Source organism: Pteropus medius, unplaced genomic scaffold (assembly GCF_902729225.1).
Source record: "Pteropus medius unplaced genomic scaffold, Ma_sr-lr_union100, whole genome shotgun sequence".
Lineage (NCBI taxonomy): Eukaryota > Metazoa > Chordata > Mammalia > Chiroptera > Pteropodidae > Pteropus > Pteropus medius.
This window is the reverse complement of record NW_024349802.1, coordinates 11703163-11729007: the sequence shown is the minus strand read 5'-3', so window position 1 is coordinate 11729007 and position 25845 is coordinate 11703163. Positions and strand designations below refer to the sequence as shown.

The 25845-nt window shown below is 39.7% G+C and overlaps 1 protein-coding gene and 2 pseudogenes across 1 annotated transcript in view; 1 reads left to right on the top strand and 2 right to left on the bottom strand.

Moving 5' to 3' along the window:
• The window catches only part of DIAPH1 (diaphanous related formin 1), an 86072-nt gene that overhangs the window by 12404 nt on the left and 47823 nt on the right, over window positions 1-25845 (top strand). Inside the window, 19 exon segments of the mRNA XM_039836365.1 lie at window positions 12068-12223; window positions 14505-14606; window positions 14942-15072; window positions 15267-15353; window positions 16180-16243; window positions 17368-17507; window positions 18755-18863; window positions 19327-19437; window positions 19611-19729; window positions 20372-20488; window positions 21106-21221; window positions 21712-21776; window positions 22611-22790; window positions 23524-23970; window positions 23972-24012; window positions 24014-24043; window positions 24045-24222; window positions 25088-25202; window positions 25690-25698. Coding sequence (XP_039692299.1) covers window positions 12068-12223; window positions 14505-14606; window positions 14942-15072; window positions 15267-15353; window positions 16180-16243; window positions 17368-17507; window positions 18755-18863; window positions 19327-19437; window positions 19611-19729; window positions 20372-20488; window positions 21106-21221; window positions 21712-21776; window positions 22611-22790; window positions 23524-23970; window positions 23972-24012; window positions 24014-24043; window positions 24045-24222; window positions 25088-25202; window positions 25690-25698 — 2317 coding nt within the window.
• LOC120581900 (uncharacterized) lies at window positions 2086-2204 on the bottom strand (annotated as a pseudogene).
• On the bottom strand, window positions 10297-10415 carry LOC120581703 (uncharacterized; annotated as a pseudogene).

The window sequence follows — 25845 nt, the reverse complement described above, 5'->3', positions numbered from 1 at the left end:
ACAGACTCTCATCATCAGTTTTAGACAGTTGTCAGAGAAATTGAGTTTGTTGCATTTAATTTGTAAGTAAATTGTTTCAAGTTCATGGGTAACTTATTGAAGCATGAAATGGATTAGTTACCTAATGCTCTTTACAAGGCATTCCTAACTTGTGCTTGACATGTGTCACTGCCTGGAATCTTTCAGGGCTCCCTGGGTGATTCTGAAAGGCAGCGGTATATTAAAAGAACTCTTTTAATTGGGAATAGAAGATCTTAGATTGTACTGTTCCCTTCATTGTCTCTTGTATGAATTCTAATGGGTTTAACTCTCCAATACTGAGTTTAGCAATGGGGTTGCCAAGGCATGTGGAACTAAATGGATGAGCTGCTAGAGTCTTACTTATTCTTTTAGTGCTTTTTCCTTTGTGATCATGGAGAACATGGGTATGCTATCTCCATTTCTGGGGACCACTAGATAATCTCCAGTTTTCTTTGCCTTAAACACATTTAACTTTATAATGTTCAATTAGCTTTATAGTTCATACTTTTCAATTCCTGGTCATTTTGTGCTTCTCTTAGAATTCATTTCCTCTGGCATACTCCTTTTCTTTTTTGAAGGGGCTGCTTCAGTTCTACACAACTCCCGTTTAGGCTCTTGGCACCAATAAGTAGCGATGTCAGAATCTATTTTGTTGCTCTGTAAATCAGCGGTCCCTAGCCTTTTTGGCACCAGGGACCAGTGCTCCTATCAGAAGCTAATAATGCCTGATGATCTGAGGCAGAGCTGAGGCGGTGATGCTAGCCCTGGAGAATGGCTGCAAATACAGATGAAACTTCCCTGCTCCCCTGCCGCTCACCTCCTGCCACAGACCAGTACCAGTCCACGGCCCGGGTGTTGGGGATCCTTGCTATAAATGGTAAATGAGATATTGACTTATTCAATGCCATACTTGGGCCATTCCTTGAAAATGGAAGAGAACGGTCTCTACATTTGAAGATACCCATTATATCCTTCTCTTTAGTTCTAATTGGTTTCTGTGTAAGGAGTGGGAATTAAAGGGAGACCAGCAAGTTTCATTAGTTCCATCCTCATATATTATTTACCTTTTACAAAGCACTTTGCAAACCAAAGTGCTTTAAATCCATTTTATTATTTATTCTTCACACTAGTCCTATGAGACAACATAGTCTAAAGATAGGAAGACTGTAACTGTGGTAGATGAAAAGAAAAGCTTACCCTGCCTTTACTGTCTTTTAGTGGAAATGTGACATGTTCTGTGGCAAAGCTAGAATAGGATTCATTGGTGATTGAATTCAAATCCATGTTATGACCTCTGTTGCCTCACTATTCTAAGGAACTGAATGTCCATCCTGTGATAGAATAAATAAGTGAGTCAGAGCCAGACCCTGCTCTCTGTTCTATATGGTTCCGAATGACAGATACCTTACCTGATGCTTCCTAGGTAGGTAGATTAGGATCAGAAAGAAAATTGGTTTTGGTTGCAGTGACACTTCCCATTTTAACTAGTATCTTTACTGAACGTTTATTGCTTTTCAGGGGAGATGGAAGACTCCCTAGGTGACATGTGTCCCCTAATTGAATATTTTCCCCAAATACAACTAACAAATATGTTGTGGGTTGGCATATGGGCTGAAGTACCCATCAGGGCAGACATTCATAGGGCAAGATATTACTCTTGAAGGTTTGGTCTGATAGCTTAGTGAGCTGTCTATGTCAGTCATACTGTACTGTCATAAACCCTGACTTGACACTTTTCCTCAGTTTGCTCAATTTGAATAAAGTAGTGAGTGAATCGTGCTTAGGATGATGCTCTTAAGTCTATAGTGATGTTAACTTTAAAAATATTAAATATTGGGCACATCAAGTGAACAAGACATGGTTCCTGCCCCCAGTCAACTTGCAGTCTGGTCCACAGAAAGTTACAAAAATGTCTGAAGAAGGATCTGATATAAAATATTTAGAGCCTGGCTTGGATAAGGGCTTTAGTTCGTTTTGCGAAATGATTGACTATGGTTAAGTATATAATTATGGATAAGGAATAGCTTTTGCCATGTTTTTTTTTTTTTTTTTTTTTTTTTTTTAACTTTATAGCACCTGGTATTCCCAGGTGGTCTCCCATCCAAGTACTAACCAGGCCCAACCCTGGTTAGCTTCCGAGATCAGATGAGATTGGGCACGTTCAGGGTGGCATGGCCGTAGACTGCCGTGTTTTTTGAGTGCTGTGTCAACTACTTCAGTTATCAGGTGTGTATTTTACAGGAAGTCCTTATATAGTAAGAATAGCACAATTGCCTTTACAGAATGAGCTCTCACCACTCCATTTAATGATCTCAGTGGCCCTAAGAGGTGTGTGTTTGGTTTGGTTTTGTTTTTTAATAAATAGGGGCACTGAAACATTAAGAATTAAAGTGATTTTCTCAAAATCATACTTGCAGTTTTTTTAAAAATTAAGTTTATTGGGGGTAACATTGGTTAATCCAATCATAATTTTCAAATGATATAATTATCATTGACATCTGTATATTCTATTGTGTGTTCACCACTCAAAGTCCATTTTCCTTCAGCTACCATATATTTGATCCCCTTTACCCACTTCACCCTCCCCCTATACTTGCAGTTTTTTAGGATGCCAGATTTTAAAAAACCAGGACTCATGTTTTTCTTTCCTTTAGCCAGAATTCTAGATTAATTTTAAATTTTGTCAGTTTGCTTAATGTATTGGTTTCCTACTGCTATGTGATAGACTCAACAGTTCAAAACAAATCTCATTTATTATTAGCTTACAGTTCCATTGGTCAAAAGTCCAGCAGCATGGACGGTGTGGCTGGGTTCTTAGTATCACAGGGCTGAAATCAAGGTGTCAGCTGCACCAGTTCTCATCTTCAGGTGCTGGGGAAAAATCTGCTTCCGGGCTCACTCAAATAGTTGGCAGAATTCAGTTCCTTGCAGTTATAGGGCTGAGGTCCCTCTTTCTTTGCTGGGGCTCAACTCCTAGAGGCTGCCTTCGATTCTTGACATTTGGCTTCCTCTGTGCTCAAGCCAGAAATGTCACACTGCTGATTCCCTGTGTCTCTAACCTCTCACCCCAGATTTAAAGGGCTCACGTGTTTGGGTCAGGCCCACATGGATAGTTCCCCTTTCTTAAAAGTCAATTGTGCCAGATCCCATAATCTAATCATAGGAGTGATTTCATATTTACAGACCTGGTGATTATTCAGGGTGCGTATATCAGCCTAGGAATCTTGGGAGATGTCTCAGAATTCTACCTCCCACACTGAACATTTCCCTCACACTGAATTAGCCCCTGAGCAAGGACAGATGTCAGAAGAGGGAGAGTTAGGAACTGAGTATACTGAGACTGTTGTGAATTGCATTGCAAATATAGGTATTATAAGAAAACCTGCAGGTCCCGGGGATCCTGGGCCTCCCAGAATCATCACAGAGTAGGGGCCAAGTAGCATTTAGTCGTGATGTTCTGTTGGTAGTCACGTAGCCAAGAGCTTGGGTATAGTTGTAGTTGTCCCGTATAAGTTAGCCTGAACAAAATCTTTAGAAAGTACTGAGATAGAAGCTTATAGTTGTAGGTTTCTATTACCTGTGTGCTAGCTATATGGTTCATGGGATTATTATCCATGATTATTGTCTTGGGAAGCACAGTGGTAGGAATTAGAAACACTTTTTGCTGTGTAATGTGCTCTATGTTCAGAGTAATGTTTAATCATATTCTCTTTTTAGATCCCTGCTAACTTCTCTGCTGCTACGGACACTACCTAATTACCTTTTGTTTGGCTGCATAAGTATCCTGTGCCAAGAGATCATCCTTAATTGTCTGAGAATTCTATGTCCTTTTTCTGACTGAAGGGAAAAGTTACAGATTCAGGGAATTGGGTAGAGGTGAATCAATCCCTTGGATGAATTTTCTTATATCCTTGAGTTTATAATAGGTCCAGTTCTGTTACTAAGCAAACAGAGGTTACCTCTGTCCCAAAGACTGCCAAATTTATTTCCATCAGCCCATTTTTTAAAAGTCGAAGTGTTAGTAGATACACCACCATCACCACTGCAACAAATGCAGTTATAGAAAGGAAGTTTTATAGTTCATTTGCATTTATTATGATAATAATTGATCAGGGCGTGTTCAGGTTCATTAAGTCATTTAGTTTGGCCTCACAGGGCATACATTTGGATATTTTGACTTTTTAATTTTTGCTTTCTTAGAGCACTGTAAAGTGTCTAGGAAGTTTCTTATTTCCTGTACATGGTACTCAAAAGATTTATCTTACCACATATTACATTAGGATGTGGTGACTGAATCAGAGTCTTGAATTACTCTCTGGAAGGCAAGTTGAGGGGACAGCTTTTTATTTTTATGTTGATTGATGGTCCTAATGCAGAGTATACCCAGCCAAGTATTTATTTTTGATGCTGTTACTTTTGATGCAGTGCATTGTTGAGCAATTTAAGTAAGATTTGATAATACTGAGAATCTTTTGGAGAAGGTGAAGCTCATTTTAATAAAGGCAGTTTTGTTAAAATCTTTCCCTGTACCAGCTAATGACCTTTAGAAATTTATTTACTCATCTAATTCAATTAAATAAAAAAATTCTTATGGAATAAATGTTGTTCTTCCTTTTTCAAATAAAATATTTTATGCTTCTATGAATAACTGTTTGCATATAAATGAAAGATTATTATGAAAATTGAGTAACAAGCAAAAATCTAGACTTTGTGTGTAACAGAAAGTATTGCCACTGTCAGATGGAGGTGCTCAAGAGAAGATAATAACCTAGTACTATCCTACTTTAGATTCTCTGAGTTTACAAGGGTTCTTTCTCAGCATATCAGTGGGCCATGGAAACCTGGGGGAACATAGGGCTCATCACAGTTGACCATCTGGCAAGGCTGCCATGACAGCCAAGTACTAGACATCCAACAGGAGTATGGTCAGGGAAGTGCACTGATCTGTGTCTTCTGCTTCTAAGCTCACCATGACCAACCATCAGCTCTCCTTAATAAGTCAAAGTAGGAAAATTCTGTGAGGTAGAACAAGTGTCCTTGGCAGTCCAAGCAGTGGAGCATGGAAGGAAGAGAAGAAACTATTAACATACGGATCAGACAAGCCAAGAACCTGGGTCATACTCACCAAGTATCATTAGTTTAAAAAGCCAGAAGTGAAGTGGTCGGTGGCGATGACGGTCTTCAGTGGTTTGGCTCAGGTCTTATGGGTTTCTTTTACTTATGCTCTGTAACAAGGAGTAGTCATCTAGAATCTTTGTCCTAGGGATTTCCTTTACCTCCTTCATGCGTTAGGTCTCCTGTTTTCTGTGTTTCAGGTATTCCACTTTCTTGGTTTGTTCCCTCATTTTGGTGGAACATATCCTGAGGTACAATAGCTGCCTGAGGTACATGGGGATACATTTCTTGAAAGCTAAATGTCTATTCTGAACTCATATTTGATTGATAGTTTGGTTGGGTATATAGAATTCTGGGTTGGAAACTGTTTTTCTTTAGATTTTAAAGACCTTGTTCCATTGTCATCTAGCTTTTAGTGTATCGTTAAAAAATCCAAAGCTGCTTCGATGCCTTCATATGTGGTCACCTTTCCTCTCTTTTGTTGAATCTTGTAGAATTTTCTTTGTATTCCCAGTGTTTTGAAATGTCATTGTGATATGCCTTCGTGTGATCTGTTTTTGTCCTTTGTACTAGAGGCTCATCCTCCAGTGGGAGGATTGAATTATTTCTTTGATGATTTGTTCCTGTTTACTCCAATTTAGATATCGTACCTCCCAAACTGATCTTCTGATTTTCTTGTTTTTTCTCTCTTAATTTTTCCATCTCTGTCATTTTGCCCATTTTTTTAGGAGATTTCCTCAGTTCTTACCTTCCAATCCTTCTTTTGAGCTTTCTCTTGAGTTTCTGTCCTCACATTTTCAACTTCTAAGAGTTCTTTTTTCCTCCAAATGTTTCTTTTTAAAATGGCATTATATTCTTTCTTGTGGGTATTAATGATTTTTCAAATCATCTCCTTGCATAGTCTCTATATGACAAGTTGCTTTTTTTTCTCTCTCTCATATTAATAACTTTTCTCAGATATCTGATAAGCCTGGGTTGTTTGCTAATGTTTAAGAATGAAGGACTAAAAAACTGATTGGAAGCTCTGGGTGCAACGTTAGGGCTTGTTGGCTGTGTGCTTTGCTGTAGGACAGCCCAGTCCAATAGAAATATAAAGTGAGTCACATATGTAATTTTATATTTCCTAATAGCCACAGAAAAAGGCAAAAAGAAAAAACAAAAAACCAGTGAATTTTAATAATATAATTTATTTATCCCAATATATCTAAAATATTATTTCAATATGTAAGAAATGTAAAATCTACTGATGAGCTATTTTACATTCTGTTTTTTAATATTTATTGAACTTCAGTATTTATTATACATTTGTAGCACATCTCAATTCGGATTCTGAATTTTCATAAAAAATACTTGATGTGTATTTAGACTTCATGAAATTTACAAGTGAAAGTAGATTTACATACTCAGGGTATACCAAACATACTTAAGTTTAATAATAACAATAAAATGTTAGTTTTTAAATTCAAATTTTGTTAAAATTAAATAAAATGAAAAATTCCTTCTTTAATCACACTAGCCCCATTAGAAGTCTCAGTAGTTACAGCTACTCAGCGATGAGTGGCTACCATATTGCCAGCCGAGCTCTTGGGTGGTCTGCTTGGACTGCGTCTGTAGCTTTAGGTGTTTTGTTTTGTTTTGTTTTGTTTTGTTTTGTTTTGTTTTGTTTTGTTTTAATTCCCCAGAGAAGATTCTTCTAACCTTCTGCTTCAAGGGTAAGGGCCAGGCTGCTGGGGTTTTGAGAAACTAAAAGGGGGTGGTGGTGGGTGTCTCAGAGTATAGTATGCAAAGATTAACTTTGTTTTTTGTATAGGATCCCTACCCACAACTGTGCCTGTTATCCCCCAATCCAGAGACCCTTTGTTTTACCCTCTTCTAAGAATAAATGTATAGACTTCTGCCGGAGTAAGAGAGGACAGTCTCCCAATGACATGTGGGGGGTGGGGGCACAGGAAGATCTACAGATCTAACTGCTTAAACAGCTTTCAGCCAATCTTCTTACTTTTAGCCTACCCCGTCCTCCCACCCCCATTTTCATAGATACCTGAGCCTTTTGAGGATCCTTAAGTATAACTTGGATCAGGTATTGGTTTTCTCTACTTCTGGTTTTAGACTGAGCTTTCTTAGGTCTGTTGGGTTTAACAGTAGTCCTTCCATTTATTCCCCTAGCTTTGAAATTTAGTTGCAATCACACTTTTCTTCTTCTTCCCAACCTTGTAGTCTCCTTCCTTCCATTATGTTTTTCTTTCTAAAAATTCCTTTTCTGTAGATTTAGAAGGGTTTGGAGAAGAGGAGAAATTATGTGCTTTGATATAGTGTACAATCTTTTATCTGGAAGTTCCTATTAATCTGTATTCACGAGTGGATTTTGATATTTAAAGAAATTTTATTCAGTATTTATACTTCCTTCAGTATCTATAGTTGTGATAGTTTTAGTGAAAAACTCAGTAGGAGGGACAAGAAGATGAAGTAGTGCACACAGGCTAGGGGACAGGGTGGGTTTGAGGGCAGGAGAGAATGACAGTGAACAGGGATAGTGGTGAGAGGAAGCGTTTAGAGGTAGGTAGGATGATTAGAGTCTTTATAAAAAAACTTGGATATCTGAGGCGTAAGGCACAAATATAGCCCCAGTGGCATTTATCTGCCTGGACTCCACTATTTTTAGTTCTTTCTACTTTTCATGATCTAGGAACCTCTATGTCTCAGGGAATCTACAAAACAACTAATGGTGCAATTTTTAAAAACTGAACAAAGCTTACTGTTTGCAAACACAGTAAACATAGGATCTGTAAGGAAAACACAGTATTAAATAAATAAGCACTATACCCTCAATATGCTGTAGCAGCAGATTCCATTTCAATAATTGAATTGAGCTTGCTGTTAGGGTGTTACTACTGAGTTCCGAACGGAATTTTTGCCTGTCCTGCGATTCACTTTACTGGTAGTTGCTGCCCCCTGTTGGACTAGTTGAGGAAATGTAGCTTTTATCCTGCATGGATTTTTTTTTTTTTTTTTTTGCTGTTTTACTCAAATCAAGTACTAAAACATGAATAATTTTTTTATATAATTAAATTTATTTTTAACAATGCACCAAGGAAATCAAGGGAAAATATCTTTCTTCGTATGAAAATATATATTTACTTTTGTATCTAAATGCAAGCATTAGTAAGCATTAAATGGGAGCAAGGCAGAAGAATTTGGGGAATGCAAAGATTTGGGGCTTTGGAATTTGAAGACTGGAGTTCCATACCCAGCTTGCCCCTAATCATGTGACCTCGATGATTTACTCCACCTGTCTGAGCTTCAGTTTCTTCATTGATACAGTGAAGAGGTGGAATAGATTTGAGGGCTTCTCCAGGGATTGGTATTTTAGGAAAGCAACCCCAGATTTTATGGTATCTGTTCATAGGAGATGTAATGATGAATTCTCAGGCTCTGTCCTGAAGGAATTGAGTCTGAAAAGGGATAGAGGAGGCAGACAATCAAAATATAATTGTAATCCACTACTAGTGCTGTGAGATAGGCAAGTAACTATTACTATGGAAGCATGAAGAGAGGTACCTATTCAATTAGGGGAGGTGTCATCCTATAGGACATTTTGGAGTTAGCTTTGAAAGCACAATCTAAGCTGAGGGAAGCAGCATCCTAGGGAAAGTCTGGGGTAGTGAGACAGCAGGATCTGTTCGTGAACCTGCAACTACTTCAGGATGCCCAGAAGATAAAAGTTTGAGGTAGAGAGTTTGTTGAGTCGAGGGAAAGAAGCCAGGAGTGTTATATGCTATACTAAGGAATTTAGATTTTGACCTGAAGGCAGTGGGAAGCTATTGAAGGATTTTAAATGGGGGAAATAGCATGGACAGGTTGGCATTTTAGGAAGATTACTCTTAGATATATTATGGAGAATGGATTTGGTGTGATGCAGATGGGCCTGACAGGGAGCTCAGTTAGGAAGCTGTTGGAATACATCGAGCAGGAGATAGTAATGGCATGAACTTGGGTAGTGGTAGTGGGGATGGACAGAAGAGAAATAAGAGTCTATAGGCAGGAAGAACAGTTCGCTGGTTTCCCTGTGGTTGTGAGCAATCCAGCTGGCACTAATTCACTAGGTCCAGGTTCTGTTACCTGTGTTACATTTTGAGTTTAGAGGACAAGATGCTGGAAGCGGTAGCTCTAGGAGCAAATAAGATTGACCTTGTAAGTGGCAACATAAACTGTACATACCTTTTTGTAGGTTGTGTCACCTCTCTGTGCCAGGTGCCTTAGGGTGGTGACAAAAAGAACAGTTAGTCTTTTGGAGTGTTGCTGTGTCTCCCTCATCATCCTTTTGCCTTCAGTCCCCAGTAAGTAGCACACACGAAGTAACTTTAAATTCCATTGATGCTGAGCAAGGTTCTTATGGTTTCAAGTGAGTGATTAGCACTCAGTCAGTGGAAGCTTGGCCTCTTCTGGACCACGGAGGGCAAAGTTAAGATTCACAGTCTAACTAGATTTAACTGCTCTGACATGGGGAACATGGATATAATGATACAGATTTTTCTTATTCATAAAAAGCTTAGTAAAATAGCTTTGTGGCAGGGTCAGAACTAGTTTTTCATTAGTTGAGGATGGTTAAGTCAAGACGTATTCACTAAGGACATTAGCAAAAAGAAGATAGCTTAAAATTAAGTATTGGGCTGAAGAATCACTGCTTTCCTACACTTGCTCATTCAGACTTTTTTTTCTTAGTAAAATATAACGTATACATAAGAGAACATAAAACATACAGAATAATTATCAACCGAACACCCATGTAACCATCATCCATGTTAAGAAATAGAATATTGTAAGCACCCCAGAAGCCCCCTTGTCCCTTTCTGCAATCACAGTTCTTCCACCCACCCCAAGTAACCACTGTTTTGACATTTGTGGTAATCATTCCCTCTATAATTTTATATCCTAAATAATATAATTTAATTTTACATGTTTTTAAGCTCAACATAAATAACAGTTTTATGTTTATGAGTGGCGGTAAGTTCATTCACTTTCCTTGTGTAATTGTTTTCCATTGTACTAATATACCAGTTTCTCCATTCTACTCTTTTTAGGTGAGTCAACCCTTGGTTGACCTCACAGATTGCAAGGACCTTGGCAGCTTACAATCCCTTATTTTTTTTAAATTTTTTACGTCTACAGCACCTGGTCTTCCTAGGTGGTTTCCCATCCAAGTACTTACCAGACCTGACCCTGCTTAGCTTCTGAGATCAGACGGGATCGGGCTTGTTCATGGTAGCATGGCCATAGACCCATTCTACTCTTGATGGCCATTTGAAGGTTCTCCGTTTTAGATTATATAGCGTTGCTGTGAATGTTCTTGTTGTAGATATCCTGCTACATATCTACCCTGCAGGGTAGATATATAGAAATCACTGTGTTGAGTAGTAGTAGTAAGTGTGAATATTTAATGTTACTAGATAATGCCATACTGTTTTCCAAAGCAGCCATAGCAATTTACGTTACCACCAAGAGTGTGTGAGTGCTCCCGCCACTCTGTGACTAGACGGGCATGGAAATTTTTACCAATCTTAAGAGTGTGAAATAATATCTCTTTGTGTTTTTAGATTGCATTTCCTTTTTTATTAATGAAGTTGAGCACATTTCATAGGTTTATTGGTCACTGGATTTAGAGTCTTTTCAGATCGCCACCTTTTTTTTTTTTTCTTCAAAGAGCCATATGTTAGTGACCTTAAAACTCTTCCTGCCCCTTACCTAAGAGAATATGCTGAGGAACAGTTTGGCAGAAATCTTTTACCTTGCGGGAAGCTACTTAGATCCTGTCAACTCATTTTCTCTTCTTTTTTGCCTCCAACCCATCTGGTGTTTGGGAGGTTTCCTGGTATTTCATTCATCTCTCTTCTTTTTCTTATCCCTTCTTTTTCCTGTTTCCTAGACTCTGAAGCGGCTCATGGCAGATGAGGTAAGGAAATTTTGTTCAGCATGTGCATGTTTTAGCCCATTTCCTACACTATGATATTTACCAGTTGTTATAACTTTGATTTTCTGTAACTTGTAATGGTGCTGTAGGTTCTATTCTCAGAGCATCCCAATGCTTTTACCTAACTCTCTGCTCTGTGTTTGGCTCATTGCATGAATTTCCCTGGCACATCCATTGGCTTCCAAGGTTAGGCACGCTCTTTATACTTGAAGTCTGGATGCTACTCATAACACTTGAAGCTCCATAATGCTTGCAGATATTTACTGTTATTTTCAGACAGGTGAAGCTGATAATCTGCAGCTTATCAGTGGCTCTTTTGATTTGAGCATCTCTACTTGAGGTTTGAGGAATAGTTCATGAGCATTTTGTTTGCAGAGAGATGGCATATGTACCTCTGAAGTGCACTGTATTCTTTGCAAAGGGTATTTTGAAGAATATGCATTGAACTTTTGCTATTATGACACAAGTGCTGTGGTATGTACAGAAAAATGAAAAAGGAATGGTTCCTGGTTTTAGGGCATTTACTTGGCATTCTGTTTGACTTATATCTATTAAAATCTATGTCATACTTACCTCTTGAAGGGAGGGATCCTTTTAAGGCCTGGCCGGATTGCTAAGGGGAAAAAAAGGGCATTATATTGAGAAAGTTCTGTACATAAGTACATAAGATACTTTCAGTTCTGTGCTGCTGGAGGGCTTAGAAATGGCAGAGGAGTTCAAGGACAGAGTTTCTCTTTTTAGAGAGGTTCCAAATCTCGATACTCCGGTCCTCTTATCTTTGGCAGTGTGCTAAATTAGATACGAAGAAGACTGGTTTCTTCTTTTCGTGTCAGCAGAGCCTTGAACTGCCCACGAGCCAGGGGAATCATGCGTGTATAAGAAATTAGAGGGCTGGCTATCTGATGTGTGGTTTGTTCTGTAAGTGAAAACGGATCGCTGCTAATACTTTTTTCTCTTTCTCAGCTGGAGAGATTTACCAGCATGAGAATTAAGAAGGAGAAGGAAAAGCCCAATTCTGCTCATAGAAATTCTTCCACATCATATGGGGAGGATCCTATGGCACAGTCATTGCAAGATGTTTCAGACGAGCAAGTTCTAGTACTCTTTGAACAGATGCTGGTAAGTTTCCCTCCCCAAAACATTGCTTCTTTCTGATAATGCATTTATGGGTATGGGGACCCTTCTTTGTGCATAGTCCCCCTAACTAGCCCTTAATTACAAAGAATCCAGGCTTAAGATGGGACTTCTTAATAGCAGCTCCATTAAGGAAGGGACTAAATATGCAAGTATCTGTCCACAACATTGGCATCTATTAGTTATGCTTGGATCTGATCACCTTGCTAATGTCCTGTTGCCCAGCGAAGACACGGGGTGAGTGGGTCAGCGCATGTGGTGGGGTTGGAGACTGCCTTTGGGTTAGCCAGGGTAGACAAAGTGTTGAAACATTCACAATGAACTCTGTACAAAGAAGAAACTGAGGAATGGAAAGGCATCATTTGCCTAAAGCCTTCTATTTAGTTGTGAATCTGGAAAGAGAATTGTGCTGCTGTGATCATTAGAAGACCTTTAAAGACTGTGGCTGAAGTCAGTTGAGTGGTGAAGTATACACTGATGCAGCTTCCTTTGCTGTTCTCAGTGAGGGACATTGAGTGAGGAGGACACTAGTGAATGTCCACTAGTGGTAAGTCTTGGAAGCTTGAGTACATGCTTGTAAGGTTTCCTAAGACCTATATAGTACCTGGATATATGATCTTAAATAGAGGCCAGTGCAGGCCTAACCTAATTAAAAGCATGAGCTTTAAAACAGGACCTGGTACATAGTAAACACTTAAGCACTGCTGTTAGCATTTAGCATTTTTCACTGAAGCTTTCAGTTTGTCTCTTAATAATCCAAGAGCATTAAGAGTCTAAGAGTATGATCTATCAGGACAATCTCTTGGCCTTGGATTGCAAATTTAGATGTCGTTAGGGCCAGGAAGGTAGCATAAATAAAACAGGCTAAATAGAAGACAATAAAAAGGAGAAAGACTGTGGTAAAATGAAGAAGGACTTTTGGCATTTTTGTTAGTTCCAATAGATTTTATGGCATTCCAGTTGGCAATACTAGCCTAGTGGTGCCAGATGTTTCTATTTTTCAAAAAGAAGCCAAAAATCTGTAATTAAAAAAAAACCCAACAATATTCCTTTAACATATCAAATATCATTACCAGCATTCAGATTTCCTCAATTAAGTCATTTTTAAAAAAATAATTTTTTATTCAAATCACAATTTCATACAAGCTCCATTGTATCTAATAATCTCTTTAAGTTTCATTTAATCTGTAGGTTTTCTTATATAAACTGTTTGACTTGTAGAGTTTCCCACAATCTGAAATTTGACGATTATATCCCTTAATGCTAGAAATCTGTATTTTTATATGAAGTCTCTCAAATTTAAAATGTCGAGCTAGCCACACCAAACATACTTTATCTTTGGGTCTGATTAAACCTGAGGGCCACCACCTCGCAGCTTCTACATTCAATTCATCTGTAAAACGAGGGAAAAGCACTAGGAATTGAGTCAGAAAAATGTCAAATCAGTATTGCTATTTGGAGGAAATGATTCCTTACACAGACACACACACACACTAACACACACACACACACTCACACCTTTCACCTCACACTCACTCTCTCTCTCGCTCTCTTCCCTCCTTCCTTCCCTCTCTCCCCCACTGCCCCTTAGAGAAGAAGAAATGGATTATATTCATTTTTCCCCTATACTTTTTCCCCATTTCAAATAACATTCTGAACTTTTTAGAGTTAAACTTGTGCTCACTGAGGCACTGGGCTCAGACACATGGTTATACATGTAATAGGCTCAAGCAGAGCCTTCCCCCAATAATACATTCCAGGTTGTCCGTTGAGGGGCTTTATCACAGAGTTTCCATTTCTTCATGGGAGAGGAATCTGTACAGGAACTGAGTTAGCCAGGAGTAGTGGGTGTTTAGGCCCTAGAGTAGTGCGGGTTTTGCTGGTGTTTGGGTGATGCCAGTCACCCAGTGCTTCAGTGTAAAGAGATTATTATGGTCCATTCTACGTGCAAAGAACATTATGTGTACTTTATTTTCAATAATACAGGATACATTTTTGTCTATATGGAGTCCATTTTAGTTAGGAAGAAAGTTAAGTGTGTATGTATAAAAATGTCTCTAAGGATTTATACTAAAATGTTGACCACATTTAGCTCTGAGGAATTTTCGTCATCTGTAATAGCTCAGATCTCTAGGGATCAGGAAAGTTATTCAATACTCATTTAATGTGTTCAATTCTTCGATAAGTATACAAAATACTAAATGCTGAAAATTTGTAAGGAATTCGAGGTGATTTTGATTTTTCCTTTTTTTTCTCCCTCTACTAGCTGGATATGAACCTGAATGAGGAGAAACAGCAACCTTTGAGGGAAAAGGACATTATTATCAAGAGGGAGATGGTGTCCCAATACTTACACACTTCCAAGGCTGTGAGTTCTGGGGCAAGTACCCATGACATGGGAGACTGTGCCCTTATCTTGGACCTGTTTGTTTTGCCAATTTCATAGAACATTTTATGTCTACATCAGTCCTATTTCATTCATTTCTTACTCTCATTTGGGTTTACCATTCTTATAACTTTTGATCTGATTCAGTCTGCATGGAGCGTGTAGGGGGAATGGGATGGGAAATTCTGAGTCGCACATAGTTTGGTGGTTTGTATGTATGATGGGTGTCTGCCCTGATGTTATCTAACTAATGACTAATACTAGTCCACTTTCTGACTGGGTCCAGGGTTCACTAATCTCTATATGCTCCTGTCTAGGGCATGAACCAAAAGGAGAGCTCTCGGTCTGCCATGATGTACATCCAGGAGCTGAGGTCAGGCTTGCGGGATATGCCTCTGCTCAGCTGCCTCGAGTCCCTCCGTGTCTCCCTCAACAACAACCCTGTCAGGTGAGGCTTCTGACGTGGTCACAGGAGAACTCAAGATTTGAGTTCACTGGTGGGGACTGATGATCAGAGGAGTCAAGGAAGTATGAGAATGTTCTGGATTGGGAGTAAGGAGTTACAGGATCAACTTTGTCTTGGAGAAGAAATATTTATTGATTTGATTTAATATTGCATTGTCTCTTGTCTGTCCCTTACAGTTGGGTGCAAACATTTGGTGCTGAGGGCCTGGCCTCCTTATTAGACATCCTTAAACGACTCCATGATGAGAAGGAGGAGATTCCTGGGTGAGGACTTGCAAGTTTTGACATCTGGGTGGTGGGGACTTGATTATTTGCTCTAAAGGAGAAAACAGCAGTTCAATGTAAAGTTATGGACTAGGAGCATATGCCGTTAGCTGGGAATGGGATTTGTTATAGTGGTGGCTAGAGGACGAATGATGGTTATAGATATAGGAACTTAAATTTCATGGTGAAGAACGCAGGATATATACCATACAAGACTGAGTCTCCCAGCACAGATTCCTATCTAGTCTGGAAGAGGGTCCGATTTAATCCAGAGCTCTTTGTGATCTGGTCTGGCTCATATCTCATTTAGAAGTCTTATAAGACACTTCGTCAGTTTGGGGCTAGCTTTATGACAGTCTTTAGGGTTGGAATATTTCTGGGGACACCTTGGACTGTGTTAGCTATCTCGAAGCCAGCCTGACCCAAAGTGACTTCTCTACTTCCTGGGATCTTTTGAAAACAAACACAGGGTTTATACCTTCTGAATGTACAGACTTCACACCTTTGAAGTACCCAGGCAAGTAGTAATAGATGAGATGTTGTCCTGATAGAATTTAGCGCTTAAGAGCCTAAAGGGAGGTAAAGGGAAGATTTTAATGTGATGCTAAATCTTGGCTTTCTAGAGGATTAACTAAAGTTAATGATGGTTGGTATCCCTCTTCAGCTACCTGTTTTGCCAGTATTTCAAGGCAAAGTGCTATATTCTAGAATTTACTCAGCCACTAGTTGGGGATGTTCCTGAGACCCTTGTTTGCAAGATTGAAAAGTAAAGTGGGAGAGGAGGATAGAATAAAGGGATTTCACTGGTTATGTCTTCTCCTTGCAGAAGCTACGATAGCCGTAACAAGCATGAGATCATTCGCTGCTTGAAAGCTTTTATGAACAACAAGGTGAGATTTTTTTTCTCCATTTTTATTCCAACCTCTATTCTGACTCCTATTTTTTCTCTTGTGTTGCTGAACTCTAAAAAGAACCTAGAAATATGAGGTCCAAGACTTCCAGCTTTCCCTTTTAGTATCATGACTTTTTGATTGTCTTATATATATGCTTCTGTGGAGCTTTTTCTTAGTTCTAATGTCTGTTTCAGAGGGTAGGTTTAATTTTCTTCCTCTTTTTATACTTTCTTTTGTTAGTTCTTGAATTTTCTGACTTGTAGTTATTATTTTTGAAAGTTTTACTTTATTTTCTGCTTATATGTTTGGGGGGCTTTTTTTCCCCAGACTTTTCTTCATCTTTTTTTTTGTCTGTTTAGTATTTAAATCTAGGAAGCCCACAATTATTTGTTCCTGAGTGCAAATCTGTCTTCCTCACTGTTTAATTTTGTTTTAATTAACTTATTCTATTGGGTCGGGGAAGGCATTTAAAAAAATAAAAATCCAAAATTTTTATTCTTGGAAAACTTAGAATTCCATTTTGTGTCTACTAGACAATTATTTTGTTCTGCTCATCTCTGTTTAACTCTGTTGGGAAAAGTGTTCTATCCCTGTATTAGTTTGCTAGGGTTGCTATAACAGTCTGGGTGTCTTAAACAACAGAAATTTGTTATCTCACGATTCTAGAGGCTATAAGTCCAAGAACAAGGTGTTGGCAGGGTTGGCTCCTTCTGGAGGCTGTGAGGGAGCGTATGTCCCATGCATCCCTCTACCTGCCTGTGGTTTGCTGACAATCTTTGACAATCCTCATCTTGTGGCGTGTCACCCCCTCCTCTGCCTCCATGTCCACAATGGCATTCTCCCTGTGTGCATGTCTGCGTCCACATTTCCCTCTTTTATGAGGACAATAGTCAGATTCAATTAAGGGCCCACCTCACTCTAACATGACTTTGTTGTAACAACTAATTACATTTGTCAGTGACCTATGTCCAAATAAGGTCGTATTCTGAGGTACTGGGGATTAGGACTTTAACACAAGCATTTTGGGGGGGAAATACCACTCAACCCATAACAAGCCCTAACTCGTTCTGGTTTAGATGCTGTTGTTTTTAAGCCTCCCTTCTCTGTTCTTGTCCTACCAGTTTGGAATCAAGACCATGTTAGAGACGGAAGAAGGAATCCTGCTGCTGGTCAGAGCCATGGACCCTGCTGTTCCCAACATGATGATTGATGCAGCTAAGCTGCTTTCTGCTCTTTGTATTCTACCACAGCCAGAGGACATGTACGTGACTGGAATTGTTTCTCTTGTCCATTCTCCTTTTTACCATCTTCCCTAGTCTAAAGGAAAATTGAGTTGCATGGGTGGCCACTTGGTCTTAAATACTAGGTAAGACCATATTTCTTCCCAGACATAAATTCTGCAAATCTTAATATTTTAGAAAGATTGTTAAGTGCTCGGGGCTGTCCTGAGTGTACCACTGGATATCAGTCGGGTAGCTGGATATCTCCTAGATCTCCATTAAGGTCTGTGTTGTCTAGGACAGGGTTTCTTTTTTCCATTTTTTTTTTTTTTTTAAATTCAGAAGCGATACAACATTACTTTTAAAGTTTGAACAAGACAGAAGTATATAAAATAAAATTTAACAGCCTTGTGCCTTTTGCAAATCCTGTTCTAGAGGTAACCACTGTTAATGGCTAGGTACAGTCTCACACATCTTTCTCTAGCACAGACAAATAAATATATTGCATTTTCTAGATTCTTAGATATCTTATGCTACTCCAAAAGATGGTATTCTATGACAGAAGGTGGCTTATGCCTATAAAGCCAATCACATGTATAGGATAAAATTTTATTTTTGTGGTGGGGTTTGGTTTAACAAAAGCTAAATCACACCATTTATTTTTTTTCAACTTGTTTATTTAACAGTAGATCTTAGACATCCTTTTGTCAGTATTTATAGATCTACCTTATCATCTTTAGTGGCTATTTAGCATTCCATAGTATATAGGTCCCATAATTTATTTTAACAGTTTTCCCATTGCTAGACTTTTAGGTAGACTTTTTTTTTTTTTTTTTAAAGCATATTCTGGCTCTTTCTCTAGGTGATGAGAGTTTTTGCTATTACAAATGATGCCATAATGAATGTACATACATTCTTTCATACTTATGCATTTATGTTGAGTAGATTCCTAGATGTAGGTCAAATATTATGTACATTAAAAATGGGTATTAAACGCCCCTCCAAAAGTCTTACCAATTTATACTCTACAGAACAGGGATCTTAATTTGATATCCATAGATAGGAGTCTAGGGATAGGTTTTCAGGTACATTTTTCTGAAGAGATGGTCCTTAGCTTTCAGCAGATTCTGGCCCCAGTTTAGGTGATGAGAATAATGAGAGAAATTAGGAACACTGATAATGTTCTGTTTCCTAACTGATCTGTGCTCCTGTATAATCTACCTGTCTGTCATACATGTCTGTGTCAGAACACCTGAGCAGTTCTCTCCCTTTTTTCCCTCCTGGTCAGGAATGAAAGGGTTTTGGAGGCAATGACAGAAAGAGCTGAGATGGATGAGGTGGAACGTTTCCAGCCACTGCTGGATGGATTAAAAAGTGGGACCTCCATCGCACTCAAGGCATGTATATCCCCTGAAACTGGGCCCAAGGGTGGCATTCAAGATGGAAAAACTTAAGTTCATTTGACTGCTTCATAGAACACATGGAATGGTTCCCAACTATACTTTTTATATTTCAGAATTTGTTCTGAAGGGAAAATGATTATCCTTCTCTCTAAGAAGGGAGAGAAAGAACTGTTTTCCTCATGAGATGGGAAAAAGGCATGGTATCTATTTACGAGCTAGGAAAACCAAGGCCTAGAATAAAATATACTATCAGATCCTTGGAATTGTTTAAAAGTCTGAACTCTCCAGACCTGCCTGTGCTCAAACCAGGTCTTATTGCTTCAGCAGAAAGTCATTCTTATAGTTTTGTACTGTGTTTGCTAGGTTGTATTTGGGCCCCCAGAATGCATACAAAGAGAACGGAATCTTGATCTCTGGGGGGTAACACTGACATAACTGCTTAATTTTCTTATTTTAGGTGGGATGCCTACAGCTGATCAATGCTCTCATCACGCCAGCTGAAGAACTTGACTTCCGAGTTCATATCCGAAGTGAGCTGATGCGCTTGGGGCTGCATCACTTGTTGAAGGTGAGATGCAGCACTTCATTAGAAAGGCTGAACTGATCCCTTCCTGCTCTTAGGGCCCAGTGATCCCTGGGATAACTTTGGTTTTCAATTTAAAAATCAGGTTGAAAGGCTTGGGTTTCTAGCCAGCATAGGACACTTCTGGGTTTCCTGACTTCTATTTTTGTCCTTGACAGGACCTTCGGGAAATTGAAAATGAAGATATGAGAGTGCAACTAACTGTGTTTGATGAGCAAGGTGACGAAGATTCCTATGACCTGAAGGGACGGCTGGATGACATTCGAATGGAGATGGAATATCCTTTTACCGACTGGGTTCGAGGCAGAGGAGACATTCAGTTGTTGATACCTGTATGAAATGGCATGGGAGCGATGACTCTGAATAAGGCTTCAGCCTGCGCATCTTCTTGGTAGATAAGGCAGGGCTTTTTTGATTGCTGTTGGATTTATTTGCCTCAGCATGGACCAGAGAAGTTAGGAAAGGTGATCTAAGGGTTGCTTAGCATGGAAGCAGCCATCAAAATTACTATAGACCTCCTAGAACATATAGCTTAACTTACTAAGATAGAGTTGGTTTTTAGAGAACATGTATAAGTCAGGGAGAAGGCTTGTAATTTGCTTCTTGTATGTGTCTCTGAGATTGTTGGAGTAATTCGGTTACCTACCGATACTTGCCTCAAGTGACTGAGGCAGTTATCTTTTAGTTTTTGTCTACTGATTGATCTTTAAGCCAAATGCTAGGAATCCTCTATCTCTGTATGGTACTACCCAACTCACCGGCTAAAGGAAGTTTATAAAGCTGAAAGCTTCAGGCAGCGTTTACTGGAAGAAAAGCTGTTAGACCAGGAAGGCATCTTACTGCTATTCCCAAGAGTTGGGCATACCACCTGTCATAGTTTCTAAATATGTGCTTTCCTTAGCCTCTTCTCCTTTTCCACCGACTTCAGTGAAGTCTTCCAGATTCTCTTAAACACGGTGAAGGATTCAAAGGCAGAGCCACACTTCCTGTCCATCCTGCAGCACCTACTCTTGGTTCGAAATGACTATGAGGCCAGGTAAAATGGTATACCTATGGGAAGTTTTGAACTTGAGCCTAAGTGGAAAGAACAAAATCCTTAAATTTAAAGGTTGTCTGTAAAGGGGAAAAAAGAAAGATAAGAATTAGTTTTCATTTGTAATCATAGTTATAAAGGAAGTTGTCAGTTGTCCCTTTAATCCACCTGAAAGGCATCTCTATAGAAGAGGTCAGAGTGCATAAAGTGCAGTGCCCTTCCTTGGAGGGGGATGGTAGGGTGGGGTGAAGATGATAGCAAAGGGAGGTAGAAATTTAAAGTGCTTGCAGGTCGCTTGGAAGTCGAGTTTTAGCAATAGTACTATCTGTCACAGGAAGGATCAAGCCCGAGTTTTTAGATAGGAAAGGCTTGGCACTAGAAGGCAGGTGGAAAGAAGTTTTGATTATCTGAAGTAGGTAGGGTAGGTGATGTGGAAGAGGGCATTTCTTAGCATGGTAGCGATACTTCTGTTATTTAGTGAAAAGGTCTTTTCCAGAATGCTTATTAGCCTCTGGTCCCTCTGTTGTCAAAGCAGTTAACTTTCCTTGATCCTGAAAATTTCTGAACAGTATATTGTGGTTTTCTTTTAATAACCTTGTTTTGTTTTCCTCTTTCTATAGACCGCAGTACTATAAGTTGATCGAAGAATGTATTTCTCAGATAGTTCTGCACAAGAATGGGGCTGATCCTGACTTCAAGTGCCGGCACCTCCAGATTGATATTGAGGGATTGATTGGTAAGCATATTTATCTATCTGGTTCCTTAAAATATTGCTTCTACCTTTCGTTGTGCATCTTTCAGTGAAAATTTCAGAGAGGATATCTTTCCGGTTTCTACGTATTTCCATTTTGGCCCTTTCTTAGGTGTTAACCAACATCTATGCTAGGAGTATACAGGCCTTTAGTTGATTTCTACATAATTCTAAAAATTTACCTCTTCTCACATACTACTCCACCTTTTCAAGGGACTTCAGCTGTTATCTGGGACTTCTGCCGGTCTCAGAGATTCATAAGTATGACTTGTAGATGTTCTCCATGCCACCCAGAAATTTTATGTTGAACTTTACTGAAAATTCCGTTTCTTTGTCTAGTGGAGAACATTAAGAAAGGTACTAAAAATTAACAAAAGAACCGAAGACTGCTCTTGGATATATTGAAGGGCTTAGGTGGTGAGAGGGGAAGGCAAGAGAATTGGGAGCTTTACTTCTTGACTCTTATTCTTTTCAGATCAAATGATTGATAAAACAAAGGTAGAGAAATCTGAAGCCAAAGCTACAGAGCTGGAAAAAAAGGTATGTATGAAAAAAAAAAAATTGGGGTATATCTTTCTTTGTCTAAGCATTATGATTTTTCTGACACATGAGTTATCTGCAGTGCTTTGAAAGCATTCAGCACACAATAGCAGTTCCTAGGGGAAACTTTCTGGTGTAGGTTAATCTTTGGAAAGTAATATGAATGTGATCATGAGGAGCTAGCTGGTGGCAAGTTCTTGGGCCCCTGGGCAGGATAGGAAAGACAGATGACACTCATAATAGTGAGAGCACTCAGGTTTGCTTGGCATCTCAGGCCTCTTATGCCAAGAACAGGAGGAACTGGAGTACGTCTGAATTTTCTTTTTCTCTTTGATTGTTAAAGATTCCTATTGTGGTTGATAAGTTTTGATCCTAGGGACTACTGGGATTATACACCATGGATGTCCTGGTTAAATGTCTTTGAAATCTTAGGTTTTCTTTCGTCCGTCCTTCCTTTTTCCTTCCTTCCTTCCTTCCTTCCTTCCTTCCTTCCTTCCTTCCTTCCTTCCCCTTCCTTCCTTCCTTCCTTCCTTCCTTCATGTTTTTCCTTCCTTCCTTCTTCCTCCTCCCTCCCTCCTCCCTCCTTCCTTCCCCTCCCTCCTTCCTTTTTTAATAACTCCAAAAATACATAGACTATAGAAATGGTCCCTGATTCGCCCTTTCTTAAACTTGATTTTAAGGTCAAAACCATGGTGCCCTTTTTTTCCAGGCATTACCTGGGTCAGTAAACTCTATAGACAAAGAGTGGCACAAAAAGGTAAATTATGGGGAATAACGCTGTGCTTCTTGCTGAGATGGAGACCTTACTCGGAGCCCGATTCCTTTCTCCTTTAGCTGGACTCAGAGTTAACAGCCCGACATGAGCTACAGGTGGAAATGAAAAAGATGGAAAGTGACTTTGAGCAGAAGCTCCAGGATCTTCAGGGAGAAAAAGACACATTGGATTCTGAAAAGCGACAAATCGCCACAGAGAAGCAAGGCCTAGAAGCAGAGGTGTCTCAGCTCACAGGAGAGGTAACTGAGCAGTGTCCTGTAACTGCTGTCAGCAGCCTCAGGACGACTCTGTCTTGGAGCAGGAGTCATCCTACTCCTAGGGAGGGTGCATATAGGTAATCTAATTAGAGAGTGCATATTTTTAAAAAATCTTTTACTGTTTTGTTTTGAGGGTAATATATCAGATAGAAAATTTGAAAAATATGGAACAATGTAATTATAAAATGAGTCACAGTACTACCCAGAAATGAGGATAATAGTCTTCTAATAAGTTTAGGATTAGAAACTAAATTATTCTCATATCTACTCATTTTCTCCTACTTTAGTCATCTCTGGACAGATTTATCTCCACGTGAACTCTCTGCAGTTAAAAATATTTAATTTATCTGTGATATCAGATAACTTGAGTGCTTATACAATTATCTGGACAGTACATGTGTTAATTATGTAACTAAAATATTTGATATACTTGATCTTTGCATTTTTTAATCAAAGGGAGAATTTCACATAAAGGTTGAAGTTGCCTTTTCAGTGCAAAGTGTGCTGAACTAAGAACAGGAAGACCCAGACTCTACTTCTGGCTTGCCACCAGGAGCTATGTGACTTGAGGCGAATCCTTTCACGTCTGACTCCCTTTACTCCCTTCACGTATAAAATAAGAAGATGGGATTAAGTAATTTCTTAGGTCCCCTCCAGCCCCAGTTGTCCCTGCAGTGGAGTGGGAAGTTTACTTCCATCGATGCTGTTTTTCTAGGTTGCCAAGCTGTCCAAGGAACTGGAAGATGCCAAGCAAGAAATGGCTTCTCTCTCCGCTGCAGTGACTGCTGCAGCCCCTCCCAGCAGTGCCACTGTTCCCCCTGCCCCTCCTTTACCTGGTGACTCTGTTATTCCACACTCACCCCCTCTTTTAGAAGGGGCTACCATACCCCCTGTACCTCTTTCTGGGGGTGGTATTCCTCCTCCACCCCCTCCCCCTCCTCTACCTGGGGGTGTATGCATCCCCACCCTCCCCTCTTTACCTTGAGTGGTACTGCCATCCCCACCCCTCTCTTGTTCTGGGTGTTATCCTCTCACACTCCCTCCTTTTGTCTGGGGTATCATTATTCCATGGCCCACCTCCTCTTTGCTCTGGCATTTCACCCTCCTTTTTGCTCAGTAATTAAGCATCCCACCATCCTCTTGCCTGGGTGTTGGTATCCCTCTCACCTCCTCCTCCTTTGCTCGGAGGACCAGGAATGCCCCCTCTCTCTCTCTTTCCCTGGTGGTCCTGGAATCCCCCACCTCTCCATTTCCTGGGGGCCCTGGCATTCCTCCACCTCCACCCGGAATGGGTATGCCTCCCCCTCCCCCTTTCGGATTTGGAGCTCCTGCAGCCCCAGTTCTGCCATATGGATTAGCCCCAAAGAAGCTTTATAAACCAGAGGTGCAGCTCCGTAGGCCAAACTGGTCCAAGGTGAGAATGTCTGTCCATTTCTTCATCAATACATCTTGAGAAACTACTTCACTTTCCTACTTTGTATTTTAAGCACGGTTACGCTTCCCTTTCTTGTGCCTCACATCTGTCTGTCTTCAAGTACCACTCATGCTTATGTGTATTCAGCAGATATTAGGCATATCCTATATGCTAGACATCACTTTGGTGAGTTCTTTGAGTCCTATACTCTGCTACAAAACCTGAAGTTAGTATTTTTGGCCTTTGAGGATATGAGTACCAGGGTAACACATAGTTTGATAATAGTCATTTCACCAATCTGGAAGGTACTGATAATTTTGCTGATTTAGTTATAGATTTATGGATACAGCCCCCCTACCTCTACCCTCCAATAAATGAGTTACACAGGATATGTTTGCATGGTACATTGTTACCACTATGTGTTTGAGACCCCTGTGATTTTGCATCAGCCTTTTGCTTCTAGAAACCAAGTTAAAATAAAGGAGTGTAGGAATTTGTTCATAAAATGAACAAGTTTGGCACAGTTAGCCAAACTGACGGGAAAATATATGATGCAGAACAAGAGAAGGTACGAAATTGTGAAATAAAGCCTTAATGTTTCTAAAATTAGAGGATTTGGGGTTAGGAGGAAGAAATATAACATAACTGAATCTAGTTCTTGAATAACCATCAGTAAACAAACTGGAGGCATCATCTCCTGGTCCCACAAAGAGCACAGCTGTTCTCTGTATCTCAGGTCAACCTGATTCTAGTGTGATGCTGCCAATGACTGGCCAGCCACCTCTTGCATCTTAATGCAAGTTTTATGGGATAGAAAGTACAGAGCTCAGCTTAGTAACTCTTAACCCCCTGCCTGTGTCCACAGTTTGTCGCTGAGGACCTTTCCCAGGACTGCTTCTGGACAAAGGTGAAGGAGGACCGCTTCGAGAACAATGAACTTTTCGCCAAACTTACCCATGCCTTCTCTGCCCAGACTAAGTGTAAGTCCCTTCCTCTTTCATGCAAAGGGCCAGCGTAGGACTTCGAATACCTTTTAAGTGGGTTTCCCATTCCTTTCCCTTCTCTGGGTTGAGGGTTGAAGAGGGGTGGAACTTCCTATTCAGAAGAAAATAAAAAGTTTTTGTATTCTGGGGATGCTAGGTTTTGGAAAGAGAACTGTTGCATGTGGGTTGTGTTTTTTGCATGTAATTATTTTGTGTCATTATAATTTGTGGGGATATGAGATTAAGGTGACAGCTTAGTCTGAGCCCATTTTTGATGATACTCTTGAACTGATCCTGGCACCACCTTTAAGGTGCTGTCTCTGGACCTACACATGTAACTGGTAAGGGTTGGGCAGAGTCTTTAATAGGTCAGGTGCTTGAGAGACTGTCTACAACAACAATGAACCATATGTGATTCTTTTTCTTTCTTCCATTTACTTCCAAAATTGGATGCTTTCTCCTTCCTGGCCCTTTGCTCCTGCAGCTTCAAAAGGTAAGAATACAGAAGAGCCTTTGAGCAGGGTCTCTGAATATTAGAGAAAAAAATGAAACACATGTAAAGGAATTTCTCTTTAGAAAACTGACACTAGAGATCAGGGGGTTGATTTCTCTTTTGCTAGGTTTTTTTTTTTTTTTTTTT